Consider the following 27760-nt stretch of genomic DNA (forward strand, 5'->3'; position numbering starts at 1 on the left):
TTGATTGTTTAGCTATCCAGTAGTGAAATTAAATTTTGGATGGAGATGATAGATATGTAGCTGCAACACCAAACTGTATCCCCCTATTTTGTTTTTTGAATTGCCTCCCACTATGGAAGCAAATTTAAAGACGTATTCACGTCAAAAAACTGAAGAATATGCTTGAATAACACTCACACTCTCCAGCCAGAACAGCCATTACCTATTGGGCCAGTCACAAATAGTGAGAGAACAGACCCTGGCTGAATGACAAGGTCTGAACTAGACATCTGCGAATTGTGATTTTTCAGTTCGAATCGAATTTCAAAAAAATTCACGAGTTTCAAATTTTTTTCGAATCGAATTTGGGAATATTTATTAAAATAACATAGATCATAAAAAATTTCTAACATACCTCCTTTCAAAAACTTGTCACATAATTCACAGTTTAAATCAAGTAACTAAAATTAAAGTGGGACTATTTTGAAGAAGCACAACCAGATTTTACAAAATTAAAAAAAAAAAAAAAATTAAAAATTGTATGTCTATAAATCACTTCGCAAATCATTTCAAATTGTCATGGAGAAAGGTGAGTTCATTGACATGGTGCGGCAACAACAATTCTCTGCGGCTGGTAACTATGTTGCCTACTGTAGAGAATACTCTCTTCACTTGCCACCTTATTTAGCATGTTTGACTTTCAAGGATAAAAATATTAATAAAAATATCACAGCATAAGGAAGTGGTACAAAAGAAAAAAAAAATTGGTCGTCTGTAAAGTCGGTTTACGGACGATAGTTTAACGTGACATCATAATGAAACATTGATGAAATGATTGCATACTTTTATGAATAAAATTTAATAATTTTTATTGAATTATCACAACTTTGTATGGATACAAAGAAGAAGTGAAATTAAATCTACAATTTAATTGATGCATTTACTTTTATTTGCACTCATTAATTCAAATATGTTTGTTACTTTAACGAAGAGATTATTTTAACTATAACTTTTATACATGTTTGCTATTTAACTTCTTCCAATCTGTGTTATTCTGTTAAGGATAGGACGATGATAGGAAAAGTAGTAAACGAATGGGAGTGTTTCAAGTTTAATGTGCCTCGAAAAAGTCAATTCGATGGTTGTTCAATCGAGTGGAAGAGAGATAGATGTGGCGCAAGAGAACAATGAGTGTAACGGGACACTTTTTCGTGCGTGCAGCCGGCGTTCATCGATTTATTAGACGTTATCACGTCAAAAAAAAAAAAATTTACCGTTTTTATTGCGTAAGCATTGCACATTTTATTCTAAAATCAAGTTTATAATTAGGGGTGAGACCGTGGGTTCACTCTTAGCTGAGTTTTGAAATAAACAAACACCGTCGTATCACTGCGCCGCATCAGCAAGTGATAGGCTGAATTCTTCTTGCGCGCCAAGCACTAGTTGCAACACACACACTTCAGTACAGTCGGTGCTAATAAAATAACGGCGAAGTAATATAACAGCAAGCACCGTAGCACTTTGTTCAGCGTAGGTGGTTCATTTGCGAAGAAAAAACTATGCACTTTACGCCTAAAAGCCGTCTTCACAAAATCATCACAAGTTTTGATAACAGGATACTCAAGTTTCCTTTTCTTCAAAGGCTTTCCCGTTCTGTGCTTTACAAAACCTTGTCCGGCGTCAGCCATAACAAACCGTGCGCGCACGAATCCGAAATACAACTGTTGCGCCGGGTATCAACTGTAGACCGTACACACAGCGTCTGCTAACATAATTGTAAGTAAATACTTGCTGACACATTAAACTGTATTGGATATTAATGGTGAAACGCTATAATGCTATATAACAACAATTGTTATAAAAAATGCAGTGTAAAAATACTTACAAATGGTACGTAACCAAGGGACTATTTCTTGGGCACGAATAATGTGCGCGGCGGACGGCAGCCAATGCAAATGTTTGTTTACAAGAGGCTTTGTTTATTCCAAAATTCCGGTAAGAGCGAACGGAGAATACTATTATGCAAAAAAAATAAATGTAAAGTAATCCATAAAAACAAGACCTTTTCATGGAAAGTACGTTTATTTAAAAAGTAGACTTTGTGAAAGCAAGCTTAATAATTTAAATTAATGAGTGATGCAATAAAAACCATTTTATTAAACGTAAAAAAAAGAAAGAAAAGAAACCTGTAACAAGAACGTGATTTGTAACTATACGCATAACGATCGTGCGGGTTAACTTGGTTATTGACAGAGCACGCGCGTGCATGGAGTCTGCGAGCTATCGACATCAGTTTTCGACTACGTGCGCGCGCTCGATAAAGGAATACAGGAATCAACACAACCAAACTGGTGCTGTTTACGTTTTTATAAGCGGTATAAAGCGACTCTCGAGACGTTTAACATGAAGTTTTTAACTTTTAAAAAAGTCTTTAAAACACGATTTACATATCAGATTACTTTGTAATATAATTAATTAAGTTAGTAAGCAATTTTATCAGAACGAACGGCGTAAACTGCGTAAAGCAATAGGCGCGTTGTAAACAACGGGAATTCATTGCATTACATCCAATGAGGTTAAAACGGGACAGAAATAAAATGGTTCAAATAAACGTGAAAACAGAAATAACGGTAACGTAAATAAGGGGTTTCGATGTATAATTTTTTGTAAGTGGAAGATGTAATCGTCCATTTACATTTTTTTTTAAATTGGGTGAGGGGGATGTCAAGTCGAATTATTGTAAAATGAATTCGATTCGAATTTACGAATTGAATATCAAAAAATTCGAACTCGAATTCGGTAATTTCGAATATTCGCAGAACCCTAGTCTGAACCACAAACGCTTTATAAAATTAAGCATTTTGGAAGCTTAGAACAGTATTCTCTATAACCCATTAGAAACAAAATGCAGCATTTTGTTGCCCAGTAGTGAAGTAACATACTGTGAAAGTGACTGAACTATTCAGTTAACAGCAACAAATGAACATTAGTCGTACAAAATGAAGTTCCTGTAAAACACTGGGGATTATAAACGGAAGGACACAAACAGCATAGCAAAGGATTATTTTTATTTTTTTATCGGTAATATCTCAAACCATTGCACCCAGTATGTCAATAGCCAAAAAACTTATCTACAGTGCTCCAATTGCTTGTACGATTTGTTTCACCTCTTAAGTTGATATGGCACATTATGAGATGGTATGTATGCTACATCTACACTATTAAGACTTCAGAAAGACAATTTTAGACCACAGACAGCAATTAAAATTAAATGTCTTGGATTTTTAGAAATTCTATTGAGATTGAGCAAGAAAACACTAACAAAAAAAAAATAAGTTTCACCATTTCTCAGCACACTATATAAATCCGTAGAAATAATGCAAGTTTCGACTACAGTGTGATGACTAAAAAACTGTGCACACACATACAGGAATGTAAACATATCACCTACAACAGGAACAGGGCATTTTTTTTATAAAAAAAAAACTTCTAAAATAAAACCAAAGCTACATATCAGCCAATAAGGTATGCTTATTGTTTTGTAAAACAATTTTTCATTTTACACTATGGGGAAAAAAACATTTACACCAATAAATATATTTTTACAAACATCGCCAGCAAGTTGCTTCATAGGTTGGCAATTTGCATTGACAATTATTAATCTCATACTAATATAACGAGTTTTATTTCACAACAAAGCAGTCCTCACATCGCTGACATTTCACACATGCACCATTTAATTAACTGTAGACAACTTCATTCGAAAAAGAAAAAAAAATGGCTCCACAAAAATTTTATTTCGAAAACCACCAAGACTTTGTGGACCAGTTGGAACAAAAAAAAAATTGTACACGGGCATTTGAAGTAAAACGAGGGAATTTTGTTACGGGTTACGTGAAACTTGACGACTGTTCCGATATCCTGAACAAACCCGGCAAAACACATCTCCCACCAGAAAAAAAGATCCAATCTCTTGCTCGTGGTAGAAAACTTGAAGCTATCCACTCGCCAGCAGCCAGGGCAGTCCGCCGATCAATCGATGTACTGGGCCAGCCACCGGAAGCCCTCGCCGTAGCCCTGGCGCTTCAGCACCGAGCACATGAACAGCTCGAGCGGGCGGCCTGGCAGTTCCGAGCGCGGCACCTTTCCCTGCAACCACACGGCCCTCAGCATCCACCGCCGTGGTACACCAACACCAACACCGCATGCCACTGCCGTTTGCAATGGTCTCCGTGGCATCTGGGTCATCGGGGACAAGTGAGTGGAGCAAACTGCAGCATCAGACGTGGGCTTAACCTTGCCAGGAATCAAACCTGGATTGGCTGAGCAAGAGGCAAGTGACCACCCTCAATCACAGAGGCACAATGGTTTTGAATATGTAACAAGCACATGCTTAAACAAAGCTTCTGTTCCGCAGTGCAACCTGAGCGTGGTAGATAAACACGCCGCATTAAATAATGCTCATTCATGCTTTTATTTAGGTAACAGTGTGTGTGGTGTGTGTGGTGTGTGTGGTGTGTGTGGTGTGTGTGTGGTGTGTGTGTGTGGTGTGTGTGTGGTGTGTGTGTGTGTGTGTGTGGTGTGTGTGTGTGTGTTTGTGTGTGTGCGCGCGCGCGCGCGCGCTTTTCTTGGCCCCATTTTACTTAAAGTTTCAACAGTATAAAACTTTGATTTTAAAAACAAGAAATGGAAAGGGTTACCGCGAGAACATTTCATTAATAACTGCAGCGACACTAGATGTTTTAAGCTTCTTTTTGGGACAATTGGAGCATGTACGTGCCTTGATATACCGTATTGGCCCGAATATAAGGCGACCCCGAATATAAGGCGACCTGCAGTTTTAGGAGGCCAAACAAATGTAAAAATAATGTTTGGTAGAAATTAATGTGAAAATTCATTAGACATACATTTTGTGTTGATAAATCGTTTTTGCATGTATGTATAACAATTAATTTATATTTATCACATTACTTATTTAAAATAAGTTTGAATGGCCTACCCTAAAAGTCAAAAGAAAACAATTAGAAAATATTTACATTTTTAAGTATTACACTAGAAATTTTTTCGTATGTTTACTCTAATGAAGCTGCATAATTGTCATCTTCAGAGCTGTTTATTTGTCTAGAGCTCATTCCCCGCCGTTCCACCGATGTGTGATTGTTCATTTTTCACAGTTTACTGTATCTACGAATTTAAAATTTTTACAATGGCTATTAATCACTCTTAAAATACAGCATTTAACTATCCGTTTGACTTAAGCTACGTATTACCACAGAACAAGGCGTATTACTATTTAGTAGTGTGTTTAAACGTAAAAAAAGCAAACAAAGAATGCATCTTGCCGGAACAAAACAAGTGGTTAGCTGACATGATGAAGCTTACGGCCATGAATAACTTCGGTTACGTGACCGCGTATATTTGTCCATATTACTCTCTGACAGAGAGAGTCTGTTCTATGAATTTGAAAGAATAATCTATTATAATTATGAAAGGTTTTTACATAAATAAAGAGTGGATTATTAAAATAGCTTTTGAAGCAACGTACCAAATTCCTGTTAATATGGCGTCTTCGTGCGTGTTCGGCAATGTTCGTTTTACAACAAAGAAATATTGTGGAAAGACAGTTGGCAGCCGTGAATTTCCAAACATTACATCCGAAATGTTTGTAAACGTAAACAATCGTTCTGAAAATAACTGTGATATTTTAGTACAAATATTTCCATTAAAAATCTGAAGATAAATTACCGTAAATGTTAACACGCGATTGTACACAAAGTACAAATATGAATTGTGAAATAAAAGGTTGCCATTTTGAGATGCTTCAACATTCACGTTTTTACTCAAGAACAAATATTTTAATTTTCAACTTCAAACAATTGTGAATTACTGCAATATTAGGTGGATTTATCGTTTTTCCCCGTGTGAGGTAACAAAGTTTTAGTTAATATAAAAAATCGTGAACGTTTTGTTAAACAATGTTTCTACTGTAGCTTTCAGCTTGGAACTAATGTTTGCGGTTCTGACGTCTTGGGTGCGAAAATAAGGCGACTTCCAATTTTTGCATCTCTCGTTTATGTAAAAATGGTCGCCTTATATTCGGACCAATACGGTAGTAGTTTGATTCTATAGTTCTCTGTCTACTGAAATTAACTCTTATTACAATGACAACCCCCCCCCCCCCCTTTTTTTTTTTGCGACAATGATATTGGAGGACCATTCAGTTTGAAATCTAAGTCTGAACAAACTTGGTTCTAGTTTTTCGAACACAGGAAAATTTCTTTAATCCTATACAGTCAAACCTCTATCTATCGAACTCGCATGTATCAATTGTCCGTGTTTATTGTATACATTCTACGGTCCCGGCAAAATTGCCATACAACTAAGGTTAAAAAAGTCTGCTTGTACCGATGTATGAATTATTGTTTTGTCCGCATTGATCGTACAAAATATGTGGTCCTGTCACTATAAATTATAATAGATGATCGTTTAACCATATTTTGCAGAAATAACAATTTCTTAGAAAGAAACCGTCATAAAAACAGTAATGATAGTATACAGAAGTAGTAAAAATCACCTTAAATCTGCAGCCATTTTATAATAGCAACGAGTGAACTGTCAACAAATAGTAGATGGCTAACATTGGTACCATATTTCCGTGAAATTGACTCGTTACGAAACGTTGCCACACTATCGACTTGTATTTATGTACGAAACTTTTTCATGTCGGCTAAAATTGTAACGTAAAAAACAAAACATTTTATACCGTACGTATATAAAATCACTTCAAGAATAAACATGTCCCTTATTATGACAGCATTGAGACGTCTCGTTTATAAGGTACAAAGAAACCAATACAGCGTCCGCTGTGGCGTTGAAAATTTATTGATTCCTGTGCAGCATCGTGAACGCATTTCTGTAGGCCGGTTTTTCATTGTTCGGGCATGCTATCCTAATCTATGGCACATGTTACTTTCTGATTCTGATCGGTGTTTCCTTTACATGTGCGTGAATGTTGACTTAATAAAAAGTGCATAAGTGAGGTTAACGTTTTAGAGCGATTAAAATGTATCGGCATAGTAAACATGTGAGAACACTTGATGAACGAATTAGGATTATTGAAGAAATTGAAATGTAGGTCTATTGTGCATAGGCTATGTTTTTTTTAAAGTGTAAATTGAATTAAGTAAAATGCTTCCATTTTTATTTTTTTTAATTGATTAAACTTTAATGACAAGTAACTGATATATTTCTGACACTAATTTTGAGGTTGAAATATTTTTTTAAAATCTAAGAGTGAAGTCCACATCTATTGAATGTCCGCATCTACTGAATTTTTTTGTTGGTCCCCTGAAAAACAATAGATAGAGGTTTGACTGTAACTTTATCTTCTGTATCTTTCTAACATATATAGTTTAATGTATAGTTTTCTATAAAGTTGTAATTTTTTTTTAAAATAACACAAGGGATATTACACGCAAGCTAAACAAGCAGTACCTTGCCAGTTGTTTGACCATAAAGTGCGAAGAAGTTTCTTAGCTCGTCCTCGGAAGCTGCGCCCGGCCGGTCGATCTTGTTGCCGAGGATGAGCACAGGACAGTTGCTCAACTGCTCATCCGTCAGCAGGGAATCCAGCTCTGCTTTGCTCTCGGCGAACCGGCCACGGTCGAACGCGTCGATGAGGAAAACTATCGCGTCGACCGCAGGGAAGTAATCCTTCCACACACGACGTGCTGGTGACAGGAGACAGAAAGAAACTACGGTACTTACAGCGTTCCGAAACTTACAATAACCACATTATGATTTTTTCCTGTGTTAAAAACACTTTAGAAGAAGCATATAATAACCACAATTAATCATAGGGTATAGAAAATGTTATAACAAAAGCCTAAGAAATGATTGGCACAACATAAAAAGTTGAAAAAAATATAACTTAATTAGTGTGAAGTTGGCTGTAAATTTCTGGACTAAATATTCATAAGTTTTTAATTTCACAAGCATCTTGCATGCAATAAGTAGAAGTGTCATCCAGTTTCTTACCCCATGGCAAATACTGTCACTGCACAGTACATGACAAACACACCTAGAGACAAAAAAAAAAGTAGCTGCGTGATGAGGAAAGCAACACGCTCACCTTGGTGATGGCCGCCCAGGTCAAAAGTGGTAAACCTCATGTTTCCTATGGACAGCTCTTCAGACGCTGCAACACACAAGTTGTTCAAATAAGCTCCAGCACGTAACACCCGTCGCGGGGACTTCAAGAGTACAGAGCAGCTCTCTGAGCAGCCCCAGTGAGTGAAGCGACTAAAGGTCGCAGGTTGGTAACCAAGGGTCAGGCCAGGGATGGGAGGAGGGAAAGGAGAGCAATTTTAGGAACAATAAGGGAGCAAGAGAGGAATAGAATGAGACGAAAAAGAAAATTACAGAAGAGGAAATAAGGTAGGTTGCGTAGGTGAAAACAAAGAGGGAGGGAACAAGCTACAACATAAAAAGTCTTCTAATGACTTGGCATATAGCTCTAAATTTTGCGCATACGTCTTGGCAAGAAGTTAAAAACAAATTATAACTATCAGATCACAGAAAAGCTAACATGATTCAAATTTTCTAAATCCTCATTGTTAGAAAATAAAGGTTTTATAATATTTGTATTTATCATATGTACTATGTAAATAATTTCATTATACCTAATATGTTTATTCAATGGCTGAGAGAGAAGAAACACAACATGTGGACTCACTGGCAAACAAAACAGGCTGTATGATTTCTCTCGTAAATAATACAAAGCAACAACTCCCTCCCCTTTTTTTCCACCAAAACCCAAAAAAATCACACAGTGTAGAAACTGCCCCCCCCCCCCCCCCCCCAATCCACCTTTCCCATACCACCACTACCACCACTACCGATGTTTTGACAGCTCCAGAAATTATCTTTCCCACTCGGCTGACAAAAACAGATGTTGCCTCACATCGTAAAAGGCAAAAAAAATTAACACATTCGCCTCTTTTACACAAGCAGGCGGACACAATCTTTTATTTTCCTACACTTTAGTTAACTTCAAAAATAAAACCCACGAATGTTAAATACATACTATACTTGCATCATGATGTGTTGGCTTTAGCCTTTCATTTTTTGTCACCCACAAAATAAAAGTTGTAAGTTTATTGAAGTCCAAACACCATGGAAATTAGTTGCTGCAAACTTATCTAGCTTATGGTGAACCTCTGGTAAACTTCACAACCATACTGACCAATATTTTTACCTGCAATGATAATTGCAAACAATATTAAAACACATACCTATTCATTTCAAAGATTCGAACCAATATAGCAAACTCATTATCAAGTATTTTGCAATTTCACAAGATCCATTTATACAAGATACAAAAATTTTGTTTTGCTTATCAGGTCACCATTTGGTCTACAGAATCAGGTAGTTCAAAGACGGCCTATGATGAAATGCTGCTGGGCAATTGGCGAGCCACGCGAGGACTCACTCGGGTGCAAGGTGGGCACGTGCTGGGCCAAGCGGTCATCCTTCAGCATGTGCAGGAGCGTCGTCTTGCCCGCGTTGTCCAGCCCCAGGAACAGTAGCTTGCCCGACTTCTTCCACAGACCTGCAAGACCGCCACAGCGTTAGGACACTCACTCCGTGCAGCCCTCCTCCAGTCGCTAGGATATATTTTTTGGGGGAGGAGGACTTCAATTGATTTAGTTGTTGAGGAATATCCATCCCCTGGGGGAAAAAAAACGGGGGGGGGGGGGGGGGGTCCTCCCCGGGAAATTTTGGGGTTTGCAGGTGCAAAAAGGTGTATTTTAGGCATTTTTCTTTCCTAAATATTATAATTATAGCACTTGCTCGGCTCGCAGCAGACGGCAGTAATATGAACCCATGCTATCAAATGGAAGGCCGCGCACTTGATCGGATCGGCTCGACTCATCTCGCCTTTCTGCTATCGGCACGCTTTGGTATCGGACCTGATTTTGATTTTACACGAAGATTGAATTAAAAAGTGCTCACATTACCACGATTGGACTAAATACACCATGCGCAAAATATGGGTTATATGATCACAGAAATCATATTTTGAATATAACTACGAAACTAGTAAAATATTGGAGGTGACGAAATTGAAGACTTTTATTATTGGGGCGGACGTGTCCCCCCCGTCCCCCCGGGTTAATACGATCATGCCGTGCCTAATCCGCACTGTGCATCTGTGCCCCGTACCCCCAAACATGCATATCTGCCTCTCTGTCGGCCAGTCGCACCTGGCGGGGAAACACCCAGGCTGTGGTCGTCACAGTCGTACATCGGGACTAACCGTATCCATATACACTCCACACCAACGTGCAAACTCACGTGGCTCACAGTTTATCACAAGCGCATAAAATATTACCATTGCTGGTTTTCACAGTATATCATAGAAAAACTGTAAGAATAGTCAAGCAAGATGAAAACAAAAACACACAGAATAAATATAGTTTAAAAAACTAAAGAAACATGCTTTTAAAGATTATCAAACTAAAAAGTAAAAAATAATTTTAAAATTAAATTTATGACAATAGTATATAAGCAATACTAGTATAAATGAGAAAAAAGCTTGAGGCGCTTTGTGCCATATTTTTTTAATATTAAGCGCCCCATGCTTTTTTCTCATTTATACTAGTATTGCTTATATACTATTGTCATAAATTTAATTTTAAAATTATTTTTTACTTTTTAGTTTGATAATCTTTAAAAGCATGTTTCTTTAGTTTTTTAAACTATATTTATTTTTAACTTTTTAGTTTGATATTCTTTAAAAGCATGTTTTTTAGTTTTTTAAACTATATATATTTTTAACTTTTTAGTTTGATATTCTTTAAAAGCATGTTTTTTTAGTTTTTTAAACTATATCTATGTATAATTATCATAGGGAAATGAGTTACAGACACTACCTATTACCATCTGAGGTAACTATTTGGAGTTGCAACGTCACAAAGAAATGGTAAAGTCTCTACGAATCATTTGCAGTTAGATGTATGGATATAATATTAGAATTTACCGGGGAAAAAAAAAATATTTTTTTTCGGCGTGGCCGGGAGTAGAACCCACGATCTCTGAATCCGAAAGCTGACGTCACAGAAGTCGCGCGCCTTAGACCGCTCGGCTAACGAACGTAATGAAATGGGTGGGACATTTTACTGTGATGAGTCACTCACTCTTAGTCGAAAGAGTTACAGACGGACAGACAGAGTTACAGACGGACAGACAAACATACAGGTGAAGCTAATATAAAGCATGTAAAAACAAGCCAAAATCAGACGATGTAAAATTTTTGAATGAATACACAACACAAGAGAATTCTGGGGAAGGAATTAAACAGGAAAAAAATCGTGGCACAGACGAAAAACCCTGGTATGAGAATGACAAGACAGTTGTAACAGGAACATAAAAATAACAAACAGGCAACAGCCTTGAACAACACAGCAACAAACAAACAAACCCAACGATGATACAAAAAAACAGGCAAACCCGGCGATGAAACTAAACATATGTTCTGGACAACACAACAATGATGGCACAGACAAACACAGTAAGCTTCCCAATCAAGTCTAAACCGACAATGGCATATGTCAATAAAAATGTAAAAACTCTGTGGCAAAAAAAAAATAATAATGTAGAATCAATTTTGACAAGAGAATTAGCTATCTGTAGAGACCTGCAAAATTCGCGGATTCATTCGGTGATATGCTAGAATTCAAACACATATACCTCTTAGATGATTTTGCTATTTGCTTACTGTTCATCTGGACGAATCTCAACCAATTATATACCCTCAACCAAAGAAGGGTCGAATCACAGACAGACCAGCTGAGACGACTTACAAGTCGGCAGCCAATGAACTTGCGTTATTTGCCAGAATGTACAGGGGTACGTGCAGTCTATCCTGAAGGCCAGCGAAACCGCGAATTTTGCAGGTCTCTAGTTATCTGTAATGTGTACCGTAGCTTATGTGTTTCCAGCACTCATGTTTCAATTCCTGTCACAGTTTTCAAAAATGAAATGACATTGCAACCACTAATGGATTATTATTTTATAATCTACAGTATTTTCCTATTTGGGACACTGACATTAACATTAAAGTCATATCCAACCTCATTGGTGTGCTGGATGTCAATCAGACGATTTGTGCTCCAGGGCGTTTCATTACTAATATCTTTTATGTTAACTGCCATGTAGTTCGGGAGCGTGAAGTACAGTATTTAATAAATAAATATTGCCAGACCCATGTGTTTCTCTCCGACCACGTAGCAATGCATGGAGGCATGAGGGATGCCTTAAGTGCACACTTGTCTAGTAAAATCTAGCATGTCCGATGCTTAGAGGTCTTTTTTCAAAAGCCATTACTGTAAGTCGTCACGTCTAGATTCTTTCCACACTTGGACTATGTCTCGCTCTTAGTTGGTCCGTGGTGACCTTGACCACATGGTGGTGCCATTTCAAATATGTTGATGCACTCTCCAACTTACACTCCGTGACCCCATATCAAAATAAACCCTACATATCAAAGCTTGAAAAACAGTTTTCCAAACAGTTATCAAAAATAATTTTTTAAAAGCAATATTAAAAATTAGAACTATATTCTGAACTAAAACTATTGCAAATTAATACCATTTAAAAAAAATTATTGTAGCAAAATTATGAAATTAAGCTCAACTTTATCACAAAAAGACTAAAAATAAAGTATGTTATCGAAAAATATCATACTTCTACAGTCACATATCATATTTATCTACAGGCTATGAACATGAAATGAACTTTAGTGCTGAATAAATAAAATGCCTACCCAAAAACTATAATTTTTAATAACATTTTACCTCATGGAAATATTTAAACGAGACTGCATCATAACACACAAACAGTTCAAAGCTCGCTCATGGGAATCCTCTACGACACTGTACCTCCCTTAAAAATACCTTGTCATACGTTAAAATAATGTAACTAAACAGGGTTCCATTATTACTCGAGACAACTTCCCTGAATTTTCCTGGAAAAAAAAAATATATTCTCTATCAATGTTGCAAGCTAACAAAAATATATTTAAATAAAAAAAATACATGTAACACATTTAAACACACACAACATTTCAAACAGACAATAAAAACATTTCCACCAATGCTATGCAACCACCACTTCTAGGATCATAAAAAAACCACATTATTTGACCAAACTTTGAAACAACTACATTATTGTGACCAGGTAACATTTATTCACGCCTTAAAATATTAAACCAACGCAGAATAGATTTATTGGATGATTCTATTTTGTTAAATTCCGGATGAAAAAAAGCAAGTTTTCAACTACATGCGAATTTGTGAATATAACATGGGCTGGTACTAACCTAGTGTGGTAACTAACATTTTGTCACTATCCCTGATTTTTTACAACTCCCTTAGTTTTCCCCATCTTATATATTCTTATCTAAGGGTCATTCTATGCCAGATCATCCAGCCAAGATACATATTGTCCACCCCACCATCTCAAATTTGGATGAAATTTGTTACAAGGTATCTACAGTCAATTATAAGAACCCGTATTTTTCATTTTTGGAATATGGGCACTTGTTTGGAATTTAAAGCCCTTCAAAGTTTTTCTCTGTTTGGTGGAATTTTTTTAATCCGAAACCAAAGTCGAGTGACACATCTTGCTTCAACTTACATTTGTAATAACATTTATTAATGTAGAATCATGAAACTCATCATACTTATGTGGAGTATGTGTGTAATCAATCTAAGACTTTGAAGCCATTCTTAAATAAATGGTCAAAAAACTGATTTTTTTTTATGCTGTTTTTAAGTCAATTATTTATTAATTTTCATTATGTTCAACATCTAGCATTTATCATGCTTCATGTTGGGTCATATGACAATAGTAATTTATTCAAGTTAAGCTTTTAGAAAGTATAAGCCTAGTAACATTTAAGTAGCTATGAATATGTTAATTACCAAATCACTAATGAAAAAAAATTTAAAATTTAAGTTTTATACTATGTATATGGAAATTTCAATAATGTACTATTGCTGCTATTTAGCACTTCTTAATTTTTCAAGTTACTGTGGCCTCAATAAATGGGAATATCACACTGAAACATTGTAAATTTTAAAAAAATGTACAACACAAACTGCTTTTGAATCAGATAATTATGTCAATTTAACATTGCAACCTGTCATTTCTGAAACCAATAACCAGCTTGCAGTTAGATAAGGAAAATATTAACAGGTTAATCAAAGTAATACCTTCCTTGCCTCAAGGCCTTTTAAGTGTTGATAGTGTGAGTGAACTTATGTTTACTGAACCATGACATTACAATCTTTCCAATTGTTTGAAAGTTTGATAAAACTTAATTAGAAATTTTAGTACATGTCTCTAGATGGCAGTTACTTCACTTATCTTCAAATAATGAATGAAAGATATACTGAGAATACTGAATGAACCATGACAAATATGTGAATAAATCAAACTGTCTGCACTCACCCAAATAGCCCAGAACTCCAGTGAACCAATCCCAAAGAAACATTCTGATCTGAAACAGGCAGCAGTAAAATAAAAATCACCATCTCACATTATAGATAATTCACAATGACGGTCCAAAAAGCACAGAAATGTTACATAAATAGTTATCAGGGGACACAAAGGTTATGACTCAGATCATTTCACAGCAAAGCATTCCTTTCAGAGTAATTTCATGTTCTTGCCTTAAAATAATTATAATTGGATAGCACTGGCCAATAATTATGTAGATCACTGATTACTGTCAAATATCAATTGCCCAACATCTTGACAATGCAAATGCAAATGACACTGGCCTTCAAAATGCTAATATGGATGTAAGAATGATGTTCTCATAAACAATTTGAGAAAATATCAGTAAAAGAACATTATTTACCTTAAAAGAGTAACTTTTTCTGCTCTACTAGTACGTTGTAGTTATTTATGAACTAGCTACACTGTCCACCTAGTTCTGCTTGTCGTTAGGTGTTGGGGAGTAAAAGACGTCACCATCCGTAAAACAAAATACAGTCTGGTAACTGCTGAAGTCATTCTTCCGGTGCGTGACAAGACAAAAATATGTGGCTATAAGTGTGTTTCGAAGTATATGCTTGTTTGTAGTAATATTTTTCAAGGTTAGTCGTTTATAAATTTATTATAAAGTATTTTATATGAAAATAATTAATAATACTGGTTAATGAAGTAATAGCGCCAATGATATTTTTCTGAGAATTTAGAATGAATGTGTTATGTTGTATAACATGAGTAAGTAAACAACTTTTTTTTTGTTTAAAAGGTTACAGCTGATTGTGTTGTGTACTACGAGAATAATGTATTGAAAAGTTGCAGGTGTTTGAAAGAAAACAAATGATACTGGCCGGAGATAAAAATGTTATTGAAGAGCATTAATTGCCATTATAAGAATGTCTTGCAAATTAAGTAGAAGGAACTTGTAAGTTGTAGTATAATTTTATTAGAGTAATGCAAAGACGGGAGGTTTACAGGAATATTTTCACATTTTGGTGGATTTGGTGGGGGGGAATGGAATGTCGATAATGTTTTCAAGATCAGGGTAGTTAGATTCTTAAAGAAACTGTGGTAAATAAGCGGTACTTCGAGAATAAATAGAATTAAAAGTTACAAGTACCTCTGGTTCTCCAAGGATTCTAGTTGTGAGGAATGAGGAGCAAATGGAGAAAGTGGTGAAACAAAAAGACAGGCTTCTGGTATGCTTGGAAGGGCACCGAGTGAAGAAACAGGGTGAAGGAGAAGGTTTACACCACATGGTGCGCCCTATGCTGGAGTGTGCTGCTGTGGTTTGGGATCCATACACGATGGTGCTCGAGAGGGAACTGGAGGGAGTGCAGGAGAGAGTAACTATGTGGGTGAGAATAGATAATATTGTAGGCTTTGAGGAGGAGTATGTAATAAGCCCGACAGGTAAGATGAAGGAAATGGGGGTGGAGGATTTAAAAGATTGAAGTTGGACAGAGAGCTTGCTGAGGTGTGAGGTGGGAGGGCGGGGAAAGCTGGATTTGGAGAAGAAGAGAGGGAAATCTAGATTGGTAAAAGGGAGAACACCATAATGGTATTTAAGAGATCGTAGGAGAACACAGGGGCAAGAACTTGCTGATTACAAGTACAATCTGGGAATGGAATAGCTTGTATGAGAAATAGGTATTGACAAGGAATATGATGCACTTATAAAGACTTTCTAGAAGTGTTTTTCTTTCTTCACACCCATCTGCATGCCATGTCTCCTTCCTCGTTCTCTCTTCCCGTTGATATTTCCCTGCATGATTCTTCTCTGTTCAGTCCGTCTCAAGACATGGCCCAACAATGATTAGTTCCTCTTCCTTATTGTGTCCATTAATTTTCTCTCCAACCCTCTTGCCATGTCTGTCCTTTTCAATTTTCCTCCACACCAGTATTTAGAAAGATTTGAATTATTCTTTTCATTTTCCGAGTCTCACTTCACTCAGAATGACGCTCCACTCAAAACACTTGGTAAAGCTTTTCCTTAACATGAGAGTTATCTTTCGTGTAGTCAGGAGCCTGTTAACATCTCCAGAAGGTGTTTTTCCATAGCTGTAATGCTGAATTTCTGTGCAGTTTCCATTACACATTATCATCCTCCCCAGGTGCCTGACTGGTGTATGTCATCACACTTTCCTCCCTTCCACTGTTATGTTTACGTCTCCGTCTTTCCTGAACTTCATCACACGTGTCCTGCCAAAGTTTAAACTAGGTACTCCAGACTCTCTTAACCTATTATATACTACCAACTTGTAGTAAAAATTCCATCTTGCAAGAAAATATATTTTATAATACATATGATTTTCTAATGTCAGTCAATTAATGTACTTGAAAATTAAACAAATACCTACTAATCATGTAGTTTGTTTCTAAAGTAATTGTTCTTGTCTATTTTTATAATTGTGATGTAGTGTAATTTGCGCTTGGCACCCCCAGTGCGAGCGGCAGGAAGGTGAAACTGCTCCAGAGACAGCCCCTCCCGGAGCCTGCAGACAGTACAGACTGCGCAGGCAGCACAGACGGCTTGGAGAGCGACCCCACCAGCCAGTCTCCTGCCTCCAGGTACACCCCACGCCCCTGTCCTCTTCCCTCCACAGCTTTGCTTCTTCCCTCAACTGTTCTGTGCCAGGAGGGGCCATGGTGATCTCTAGTGACCACAAAGCACCAACTCCATCTGTCCATCACTACATTAAACTTTAACTGGGCTATTGGAAAATTTCCATGATTAAAAAGAAAATCGTTGATTCCTTCTTCAAGTTAAGGTCTATAGGTACAAACTTATACTTTGATTTAAGATTTATTTAACTTTTATAGTAGAGACTACATGTATAACATTTTTTGCTGGTATAACTACATTACAAATTTTTTTTTTTTGTATTATTGCTAGAGTTTCCACCTTTTCAAATTTAGTATTTTTAATTCTTATGTGTTTGAGGTAGAGACCTGAAAAATTCGCAGATTCATTTCGTGACATGCTACAATTCAAATAATTATACCTTAGTGCTGCTTCTGCCATTGGTTCACTGTTAATCTGGAGTAATGAGGACCGATTAGAGACCCTCACTCGTAGAAGTGTCGAATCACAGGCCGCCCAGTCGAGACGACTCACAAGTCAACAGCCAATGAACAGTTGGCATTTGCCCGAGTGTGTAGAGGATAGTGGAGTCTATCCTGGAGGTCATTGAACCCGCAAATTTTTCCGGTCTCTAGTTTGAGGCTTTATTTCTTAAAAATTGTGATTATTCCTATGAAAGCCACTAATTGTAGTTGTGTTGACCCATATTTCCAATTCAATTAAGCCTCAGTTGTGATTTATAAGCGTGTTGTAATTGCTTGCAGAAGCGACAAGGAAGATGATTTTTCCTGGCACTACTCGTCGTGCGAGTCGTCTCTCCTGGGGCAGAGTTCCTCCAGCTTCATGTCGTGGGCTGACGTGAGTGGCGCGCACGCTGGCGCAATATGTTCTGGTTCTCCGTCCGCTCTGGACTCATGCATTGTTTTGTGGCCGTGTGCAGGAAGTGGAAGCAGAGACGACGCAGAAGATGCAGCAGTTGATGGACGGCATCGACCGCTCACTGTACTGCGAGGAACCGGCCGATGAGAGTGTGCGACCCGAACAATTGCAGGAGTGCAAGGAGTGGAGGGAGAAGTTTCCACACCTCAGGTTACCATTACCACCTCTCATTTTTCCACGACCATCAAAGTCATCTAGCCCAGCTTCTTGTCACTGGTCACGTCTGTTTGGACCACTCCTTCCCGACCACTGAACTTTGAAGCCTCTGTAGGTGTGCCATGAGAGCTCGGTAAATAAAAACATACCTATATAAATTAACTTTAAAAAGTATCTCATCAATTTTTTTTCTTAGCCATTATAGAATACCGCAGTAGAGTAAAAATGAGTTATTTTTATTATTAAGGTTCTAAAAATATTGAATCCAGAAGAAAGAATCAGTAAACTATGATGTGAAAAAACTGTGTAGAAATTTATGCAATTCGTTGCCAATTTAATAAATGTATGGATTGGTTGCTGTGATTCTGAAGACGTCAGGAAATGCTGGCTTAGAAAGTTAGTCTGCACTAACTGCATTGTGCCCCTAACTTTGATTCCATCTTCTATACACTCCTCCACTCTCGTTAACCATTCATTATGTGTTCATGTTCACTTGCCCTTTCACAATTGCATGCACATTTTGTATGATTTAGGTGGAGATTATAACAAATTACCACATTTACTTCAATAAGCATCCACCCTTAACCAAAAATATTTATTGTTTAGAATAAGCATTACACCAAAATTTAAAAACATAACTTGCAAAAATATTCCAGGTTTCTATTAATTTTTAATGCTGGGATTCAATAATTATTCAAAATTATAAATGCCTTTTTCATGAAACTAATAGCATTTTCTGTACCAGTGTTTACATCAACCAGTTGTTTTTAAGAACTATTTATTCTTGCTTTAAGAGTACTATTGAATTTATTATTATTTCCAGTAAAAAGTATTTATGTAAATATGTATAAAGATATCAGGAGTAAGTGTTCAATTTATGGATTAACTATAAATTATATAATGTTTACTGTGATGCTAGGCATAAAGCATTATGATTGTAAAATGGCTACTGAACGTTACTGTATATAATACTGCAGTGAAGCACCATGAACATCTTGGCTATGAATGACCAAAATCATTGCTATGTTACAAAGATTATAAACAAAATAAATTGGGAAAATACTAGACGAAGCCCAAGCAACGATTTGTCACCTTTGAAGTAAAATTTATATTGCAATACAGAAAACGCCACCACTTAAAAACCAAACTTTTTTCCCTCCATATATGATTTTCCGCAACATCGTACTTTCTTCCTGCAGCATGATTTCCCGATTCCTAAGGCTTTTTAATCATACTAAATCTATCCAGCAACTGAAGATTATCACAACTGCAAACCTTTGGTAATTATTGCAACCAACTTTTCATAGAAACACCCACAAACCACATGCAAGATGTCTCGTCCATTAGGGAACAGCTGTTTAACCAACCTTGGAGCTTGACAGATCTTGTGCTACACAGTGTTGCCATGTGGTGTTGACAAGTTTTGAATAAGCTTTTGAAAACACATTTACAAAAAGAATTCTGCACTAGTTATTCAAGTAAATGTGGTATTAAGTCAGTAAACAGATGTTTTTGATGAACAGGGATGCAACCTGATGCCAACTTCCAGAAAATCAGTTTTATCAATGAAAGGAGGATGTCTTGAAAGCTGTGGTGAAATACACTGACTCTGCAGTAGGGCAGATATATCACCCTTGAATCCAATAGACTGGACATGTTGAATACCAATAAGCACAAATCGTTGAAGTAACTATGGGATGATGTTAATTGTTTTCACATTACTACATCTGGTACTCCAGAAATCCCGCAGGAACTGTTACTACACAAAGAACTTAACGATTTATTTATTTTATCCGCAAATATCTGTCCTCCAATGAAAAAAAACCTCTTAGTATAGAACCTTCAACTGACATAGGATTCTCACTTAAGCTAGTTACACAAACGGACGATTACAAAACAATAATATCTATTAAAACCAAGGCGATAGGTTTGAATGGGATTAGCATTCAAATGTTAAACTTTGTATGTCGGACTGTGTTTCTGCTTTAAATGACATAAATTTTTCTATCAAAAATTCTGATTTCCCAAACCAGTGGAAACATTCAAAAATTATTCCTGTAGCGAGAGCTAAAAGACAGCAACATCAAAAATAATTGAAAAATTAGTCCACCGACAACTAAGCGAGTATTGATAATATTGCATACAAAAAACAATCAGTATTTTGTTCTGGCCATAGTACTACATATATGACCTGGATATAACTGACAATGTTTATCGAACACTAGACGACACAAACTTAGCCATTTTATTGTTCCTAGACTTTACTAAAGCATTTGACACTCTAAATCATAAATTACTCTTATCAACATTAACTGAAATCGAGTTGTCTAGGACCAGCAGGCTGTGGTTCAAGAACTCTTTATCACGCAACAGCAAGTTCATGAATGCACCAACGCAGGAGAACCAGCGTCAAGTAAAGGACACGATGCTGGGAGTGCCACAAGACTCTCTATTAGGGCCTCTTCTATTTTGATATCAGGGATGCCACAATACTTCAAGCACATGAAGTGTCATCAGCATGCTGACGATACCCAGTTGTTAATATCCGCGCCCGCAGATGGAATCTCGCATGCAGTGGTCAAAATAAACTAAGGTTTAATTTTATTACGCAACTGGTGAATTAAAAACTGTTTAAAATTAAACGCTTTGAAATGTGCATACATGATAATAGCACTGGACAGTGTCATGTTTTATACCTGTGTTATGTTCCCCATTCTTCTAGGTGCACGCTAGGAACAGGGTTACTCTTTGGTTAGCAAAAAAACCTACGAGCTCTGCTGACAGTAAATGTCCGACACTTGTAAAACAAACTTTATGCCGTCTCCATCTGGAATGCCATTGGTTGTTCCAGAGTGGTGGGCCGTGGCCTGCCGACAGAGCGCGACTGCGATGGCGCCGCTGGCGTCCTCGTGCCGACGGAGACAGAGGAAGTGATTGCGAGTCACGGGTGTTGCGAGGACGATGGGCCCAGCAGCCCGTGTCTCTCCGTGAGCAGGCACGGCAGCGGACAAGGGGGAGACGCGGCGTGGCGGAAGACACTCCAGAGCATGAGAGGCGAAGTGTGCGCGTACGTGTGGTCCGAGGTGGCAAAGCGCTTGTCGGAGCAGACGTTGCCGAAGACTCGCGGTGCGAACCAGGACTCGCCCGCCAGCAGGGCGGGATCGTCGGGGCGCAAGTCCCTCGCGACGGGGCAGAGGGCGTGCTCCCTGCAGAGGCGACTGCCGCCCGCGGGAACTGCAGACGCTCGCTCCGCACGCAATCTGCCGTCGCTGGTCGCCCGGTGTGCGGCCGCTCCGGACCTGGGGCAGTCCTCCGGCTCCGGGAGATGGTCCAGGCACGGCACCCTGCCGCCCATCGAGAACATGCAGGTGTCTAACAAGGTACCGCTGCACCTCAGTCTGAGACGGTTAGCCGACACCATCGCAGCTCTCACCCGATAAATTTATGCACACGATTGCCAAATCAGGATGTGATTCTTCCGTTATCGTAATTGGAAGTTGTCTTAGTTTCTGATTTTATTTTCAATTTTCCAACACTTATAAACTTTTTTCGAAATATCTTTGTCGCAGTGAATGTGTGAATTTTTTGTGTGTGATATTTGATTATTAATTTTTTACTGTGTCTGCACTCTAGTAAATATGTTTTTGATTTTATTTAGAATTTCTTTATAGTTTTATGTATGCTAAATTATAAGAAATAAATTTGGTTGTATTTGGTTTCATTATTTTTCTTTAGTTTGTTGTATTAATCTAGCTGGGCCAGGAAATATTCATTTAAAATGTTTCTACCAACAATCAGTAACTGTGATTGATAGGTGGTAAGGCATCTTGAAACTAGATCTACTTCTTCTGGATGAGGGAAGTTGTTTCAATGGCATATTTTGTACACTCATCCGATTGGAGGTAAAGAAATGAGGAATGACCAGATTTACTTCATTGTAAATAACCTTTTTTTTATTTGTATTATTTAAGAAATTTAAGTGTGTAGCTGGGGTACCAGTGTGTGTAAGGTATGGATGGTTGATACTTGGGGCCCTAGGTATGATTATGGTTTTTATGAAACTATAAAAAAAATTAAGTAAATTAAAACTGGCTTGTATGTATGGCAGAAGTTAGTCAGAAAATTCATTAAGTTTTGAACACTATTTAAGTTAAATATAATTATAACTTTAAGATATGTGTGTGTGTGTATATTTATATTTATATTGGGACACGTATATGTGGTGAATTGCGATAAAACTTAAATAACTGAAAATATGTCAAAATACCTCATAACACTGCAATGCAAGTTAATCCACCATATAGAACTGAAATGTAAGTTATATCCTTGAATTAAGTAGCATTTAACCAAAACTTAATTTAAATGAAAAAAAAGTAACTTTTTAGTGTTTGAAATTCAAGGAATGTTGTTTTCTACTAACAAGTAATTGCACCAAAGTGAATGTATCAGAGAAATAATTAAATTGTTTTATTGTGCATCTTTATTGAATCACTTATAAAGACAAATGCTCATTAATTTATTTTTATTTTTCCCATGTATCTGTTTTATAACAAATACATAATATTGCATCGTAAAAATTCAGCATGTAAATTTTACCACATTTTTGGTGGAGTAAATATTTTGAAATGGCTTTTATATAAATAAAAACACCAAACACCTCAGTTTTAAGAATGTAATTAGACTAAAAATAAAATCACAAAACATTGTTTGTACACAAACAACATGACTCTTGTTTGTTAAGTACTAAATGGACAATACTACTGATACGTAGTAAGTTACATTAACACCATTAAATTTTTTTTCTTGTGCTTTCAGTTAGAAAGTTTGCAGTTTGGATGACCTTACATTAAACTTGATTAATGCTCAAACAGTACACAATTATGGCTGTTTCTGATAGACACTAAACAATTTTGAGTCCAGCATGTGATCTGCCTCACTAAAAATTAAGTTTTATTTATTTCAGACACTTCTTTGAAATTTGTGTGCATGTAGTAGTGAGTTACCTACATACTTACTTTGTTCACTGTGAGACTAAACCATCTCTTATAATATATATTATTTTAAATGTTGCTTACTGCAGTAATATTTTTTTTATCATATTGGCTTTATTCAGTACCTATCAAAAGTGTTTAAAAAAGCATTAAATTCAAAGTATGAAATGTGAAGAGCGAAAGGAAGTTAATCTGACGTCTTGGTGTACTCGAGATACAAAGTGAACTCCCAGGGGCAGAAGCAAGAAGAGAATAATTCACGACTGTAAGGTTGATGCCTGTGTTCACTAAGTTTAGACTGTCCCCGACCGGCAGTTGCAAAGCTCACGACGAGTGTTATGGGTCGCCTGGGTCACCTGAAAGCTGACCTCGTGCATTCTGCTTTTTTTTCCTCCTTCTTCCTCTATTGAAAAAATTATAATTTTCACCTATGTATATTCTTTTAACTGTTTCAGTCACACACTGTCATTTGCTAAGATATAATTTTATTTTTATTTTAACTAAACTGTGTTTTTGATATTTTATGTAGTAATAATCTTAAGCTCTAATTATAATGCATATTATTATATATATATATATATATATATATATATATATATATATATATTATAACAATAACTTGAAATAATTTTTTTTTTCCCATAGCACTAAAATTTTACTAGAATGTAGGGGCTGCACCATGACCCACACATTCAAAGTTAATTTAGTCCAAGTACCATGAAGATATAAATTTTCCACTTCAGTAGACACCTAGACTGAAATGCCAAGCTGGTTATTAGTTTGTTGTCATTACTTATCATTAAGGGGTTTTTCCTGTTGACTTACCTTTCTTGCACTTGTTGTTGGGTAAAAAATTTATTTTATAACCAGATAATATCTAAACCTCTTATTTTTTCAAGCTGTGTAAGACATACTGTAATGTTCAACCTTCCATTTTCAAGTACCTCCCTGCACCGCCCCATTTCAACCGAGTAGGAGCGACCCTGGCACGTCGGGAGCCTGCCCCAGTGTGTTCACGCAGGCGTTTGTTGCAACAGGTGATGCCGTTCGGACGTGAGTCGCCAGGGTTGTTTGGTGAAAAACTAAACGACTTCACCGAACACAGCATCGTCGACGGCATGCGTCTGGTCGAGCCGAGAGTCGACTGGAGACATCGCGCGACCTCTGGTGGTGAGTTTGTAGGGTGAGCGTGTGCCTTTGAGCCTTGGGCAAGACTGCCTCGTCTTACGGATGATCTCTTTTGATTACAGACTGGCATCATCATGCCACTGGCATATATTCTCTTTGTTGTTTAATGCTGTTGTGTTAATTCTAACATATTTTAATTGCCTGTTTTATATATATAAATATCTTTGCTAGCAATTTTAATTTGATTTATTTTACCTTTAGTATTTTATTTGACCACTTTCCTTACGCTTTTGTTTACCTAAGGTTGGCTATAGCACCGGGAGGCACTAAAAGATTTATATTCTGTAATTTTAACTAGTGTGTAGGTTTGTAACTTTTTATATCTGTCTTTGGTAATATTTTTATTTTTTTTTTATAATTATCTGTGTGGGGCGCAATTACTGTTTGATTATATATTCAACATGTGAGGCCTTTGATTAGAGTCTTCATCGTGTGACGTGCGACACTAGCGCCCGGGCGCTGCCGTGGCAAGAGAGAGAGACTGGGACTGGCAGTCGAGTCACGTCGGCCGGGCTGTACACACGGAGGAGCTTCACGCGGCGCGAGTAGAAACGTTTTACTGGGCGTGCCTCTTGTTATATAGTTGTTATATGGTTTTGGAGCTGCACCATGGTTTAGGACTTTACGAGCGCATGAGAGTTCATGGTGCCAGCGCATCGGCTATTCACGAGGTGGTGCGCGTATTTTTCGCCTGTGCACTGGTGATGCAGTAGAGGGAGGGCCAAGCTGACTTCGCCATGGCTCTACTCTCAAGCATGTTAATCAAGGATCATGCATGAAGTGTGAGGGCGTAAGAAGGCGGACCATGCTGCGGTTCGTAAGTACGCTCTATACCACGCTGACAACTTTGAACTACGAGAAAGTAGATCGCAGTTTAAAAACCTTGCTCCACCCTTTGCACCACAGCTTACTTAAGCGTTTGCCTTTTTGAATGCTCCGTCAGTGACGTCACCTGTGCCTGAACGTCCTCAACATGAATCATAGAACTGCTAGCATAGTGCAGGACTGTGTACGAATCTTACTATTTTTTTGTTATAAACTGTTTTTAAATTTCTTTTGCTGGCCAGCTTAACGTCTCGTTTTAACTTCATAGAACTTAAACTGCTGTTTTTTTTTTGTGTGCCTGCACCCCAGGACTATTATTATCTTTTTAAAAGACTTTATAATATTTCATTATGATATTAATTGTTATATGGTTAATTTCACATAGTTATTAATCTATTTTCTTTCTTTCAATATTGGGGGGCCCCTTTCTTATTATAGAGAGATTACAGTATGTGTAATCATTTTGAACTTTGTATTAGTAAAAAAAAGAATAAGAGTTTTTAACTTAGTCATATTTTAGCTGTAATTTCTTTTTTAATTATTCATGTGCCATGTTCATTGCCATGTTCATGTATTTGTTTGTGTGTTAACGCCTGGTAAACTAAATATCATGAATTTAAATAATTTTTTACCTTGGAATTACTTTTCAAAAAAACACTGCTAATTGCGCAGCCGTAAATTTTGATTACTCTACTATTTACTTGTGCCCACTCCCGGCATTTGGTCGGAGATGTATTTTTTTTTATGGATAAACGGCCTAGTCAGGGAGTGGCGATGGGGGTAGCTACTGTGTGGAATAGTAGCAAAAATTTTTTACCCCCTGCTGCTCACGTATATTTCTTTCTGGATGCCATTCAAATTTAATTAAATGAATTTGAAAGTTATTTAGTTTGTGGCTGATGTTTATGCATCTTTACTCCAAACATCAACATCAACATTGTAATGCAAACTGGGATAAGATAATTGCACTAAAAAAATAATCACGTGAAATACATCACTACTTCACTAGATACAAAAAAAACTAAGTAAGTTATACAAGGTGTTTTCACAGTCTCATTAAATAAATCATAGTTACAAATTGATAAAACTTGTGAAAAATTGTGAAGTATTTAGTCATATTGTTATTATTGTAGTAAAATGTTTTCCCCAGGACTTCCAAACTTTTATCCTGGCAAGAAAAGTGGCAAATGCAGAAGAGAAAAGGTAAAAATACTGATTCAACCAAGAAACCAGTAGGTGAGCACTGTGTCACCATGCAGGATCTCAAAAGCCACGAGAGAAGTGAAGCAGCAGCGCAGCAGTAGAGTGGGCGACAGTTTGACTGCAGCAGCTAGGACGTAGAAGCAGCAAGGTTAGAACAGTGGAACTCACCACTACGAGAACTAACAATGGCAGACGATTCTTTTGTAACCACAAGCGCTCTTAACAGCTGAATGATGATAAAACTAAAGTCCAAAGTTAAATTCCCACACCTTCCAAAAATGTAATTATTTTAATTTTTTTTTAAATGGGGTATTATGGATAAATATTAACTGAACAAAACTTGTTGCAAATTAATAATGCAAATTTTTATTTAAACTTATAACGAGAGACAAGCTTATATGTTGAATTGCGATAAAACCAAAATAACAAAATACACCACATAACTTTAAAATGTAAGTTAATACTGCACATAGCACCGAAATACAAGTTATATCATGGAATTAAGCACCATTTAACCAAAACTCAATTCAGATTTAAAAAATTAAAAAATCTTTTAATGTTTTAAATTCAAGGAATGTCATTATTTCAGGACAAAATTTGACCAAAGTACATGGACCAGAAAAAAATATTTAGGTATTTCTTTATTCGTACAGCTCTTGTCAAAGCACTTTTAAACTGCAAATGCTCGCCAATTTATTTTTATTGTTCTGAATGTAACTGCTTTAGACAAATTCATTACAAATTATTTTATCGTTAAAATGCAGCATATAAACATTACACTATTTTGGTGGAATAAGTATTATAAAATTGAATTTATAATAATAAAAATAACAACACAAAAATCTATTTCAATTAAACTGAACTAAATACCATAAAATCTTGTCTCTACTTATAACTTTAAAAAAAGCCTTGTAAATCACTTGTACAGGTGAAAGTGGCACCAAAATAGCTTTCGTAAGTTCTGTATGAATGTACTATGATTTCCTCAGAAACTGAGGGGTGCTTTTAAAAATGCTCATAACGTCAAGCCACTCGTAATGTGCCATACTCGTACCCATGGGATCCACTGTACCTCTATCTTCGTTGTTCGAGCACAGTTGAAAACAGAAGGGTAGTGTTATCTTTCTGTATGTTTGTTAAACTGCAATTATTTATTTTAAATAAATTATACAATATGTAATGTTTTATCAATTTGATTCTTTGAGTTATGATGTGTCTGTAAGTTGGAGAGTTATTTACAATTACTATTTAGTAAAATTCAACATTACCAACACACAGAAGTGCACAATCCAAAAATCCAACCTGAAATCTTTCTCTGAATTTTAATATTTTAAAGCAA

At 36.7% G+C, this 27760-nt stretch overlaps 2 protein-coding genes across 4 annotated transcripts; one reads left to right on the forward strand and one right to left on the reverse strand.

Moving 5' to 3' along the window:
• Nucleotides 1-3030: 3030 nt before the first annotated feature.
• On the reverse strand, nt 3031-15282 carry LOC134528379 (GTP-binding protein SAR1b). The gene is made up of 6 exons (XM_063361955.1): nt 14906-15282; nt 14494-14542; nt 9470-9589; nt 8111-8176; nt 7474-7709; nt 3031-4128 (listed from the first exon to the last, which is right to left on the reverse strand). The coding sequence occupies exons 2-6, from the start codon at nt 14534-14536 to the stop codon at nt 4012-4014; spliced, it is 582 nt and encodes a 193-aa protein (XP_063218025.1). The 5' UTR covers nt 14537-14542; nt 14906-15282; the 3' UTR covers nt 3031-4011.
• Nucleotides 15280-27608, forward strand: LOC134528374 (uncharacterized). Of its 3 annotated transcripts, XM_063361947.1 has the most exons (7): nt 15280-15460; nt 16981-17106; nt 17884-17977; nt 18060-18208; nt 21066-21594; nt 24243-24375; nt 26369-27608. In XM_063361947.1, exons 1-7 carry the CDS (start codon nt 15432-15434, stop codon nt 26452-26454), a joined length of 1146 nt encoding a protein of 381 aa, XP_063218017.1. In that variant the 5' UTR covers nt 15280-15431; the 3' UTR covers nt 26455-27608. The 3 variants fall into 3 exon arrangements, with proteins under 3 accessions (XP_063218017.1, XP_063218019.1, XP_063218018.1); XM_063361949.1 differs by lacking the exon at nt 16981-17106 and having other exon boundaries at nt 15298-15460; XM_063361948.1 differs by lacking the exon at nt 26369-27608 and having other exon boundaries at nt 15298-15460; nt 24243-24565.
• Nucleotides 27609-27760: the final 152 nt, after the last annotated feature.

This window comes from Bacillus rossius, chromosome 1 (assembly GCF_032445375.1).
Source record: "Bacillus rossius redtenbacheri isolate Brsri chromosome 1, Brsri_v3, whole genome shotgun sequence".
Classification (NCBI taxonomy): domain Eukaryota; kingdom Metazoa; phylum Arthropoda; class Insecta; order Phasmatodea; family Bacillidae; genus Bacillus; species Bacillus rossius.

Coding starts and splice junctions, on each gene's coding strand:
- LOC134528379 (XM_063361955.1), bottom strand. CDS start 14,536: ATGTTTCTTTGGGATTGGTTCACTGGAGTTCTGGGCTATTTGG. Junction 9,590..14,493: donor TGGAGTTCTGGGCTATTTGG/GTGAGTGCAGAC, acceptor GCGGTCTTGCAG/GTCTGTGGAAGAAGTCGGGC. Junction 4,129..7,473: donor ATGGTCAAACAACTGGCAAG/GTACTGCTTGTT, acceptor GTGTGGTTGCAG/GGAAAGGTGCCGCGCTCGGA.
- LOC134528374 (XM_063361947.1), top strand. CDS start 15,432: ATGTCTTGCAAATTAAGTAGAAGGAACTT. Junction 15,461..16,980: donor AAATTAAGTAGAAGGAACTT/GTAAGTTGTAGT, acceptor TGGCACCCCCAG/TGCGAGCGGCAGGAAGGTGA. Junction 17,978..18,059: donor GCTTCATGTCGTGGGCTGAC/GTGAGTGGCGCG, acceptor GGCCGTGTGCAG/GAAGTGGAAGCAGAGACGAC.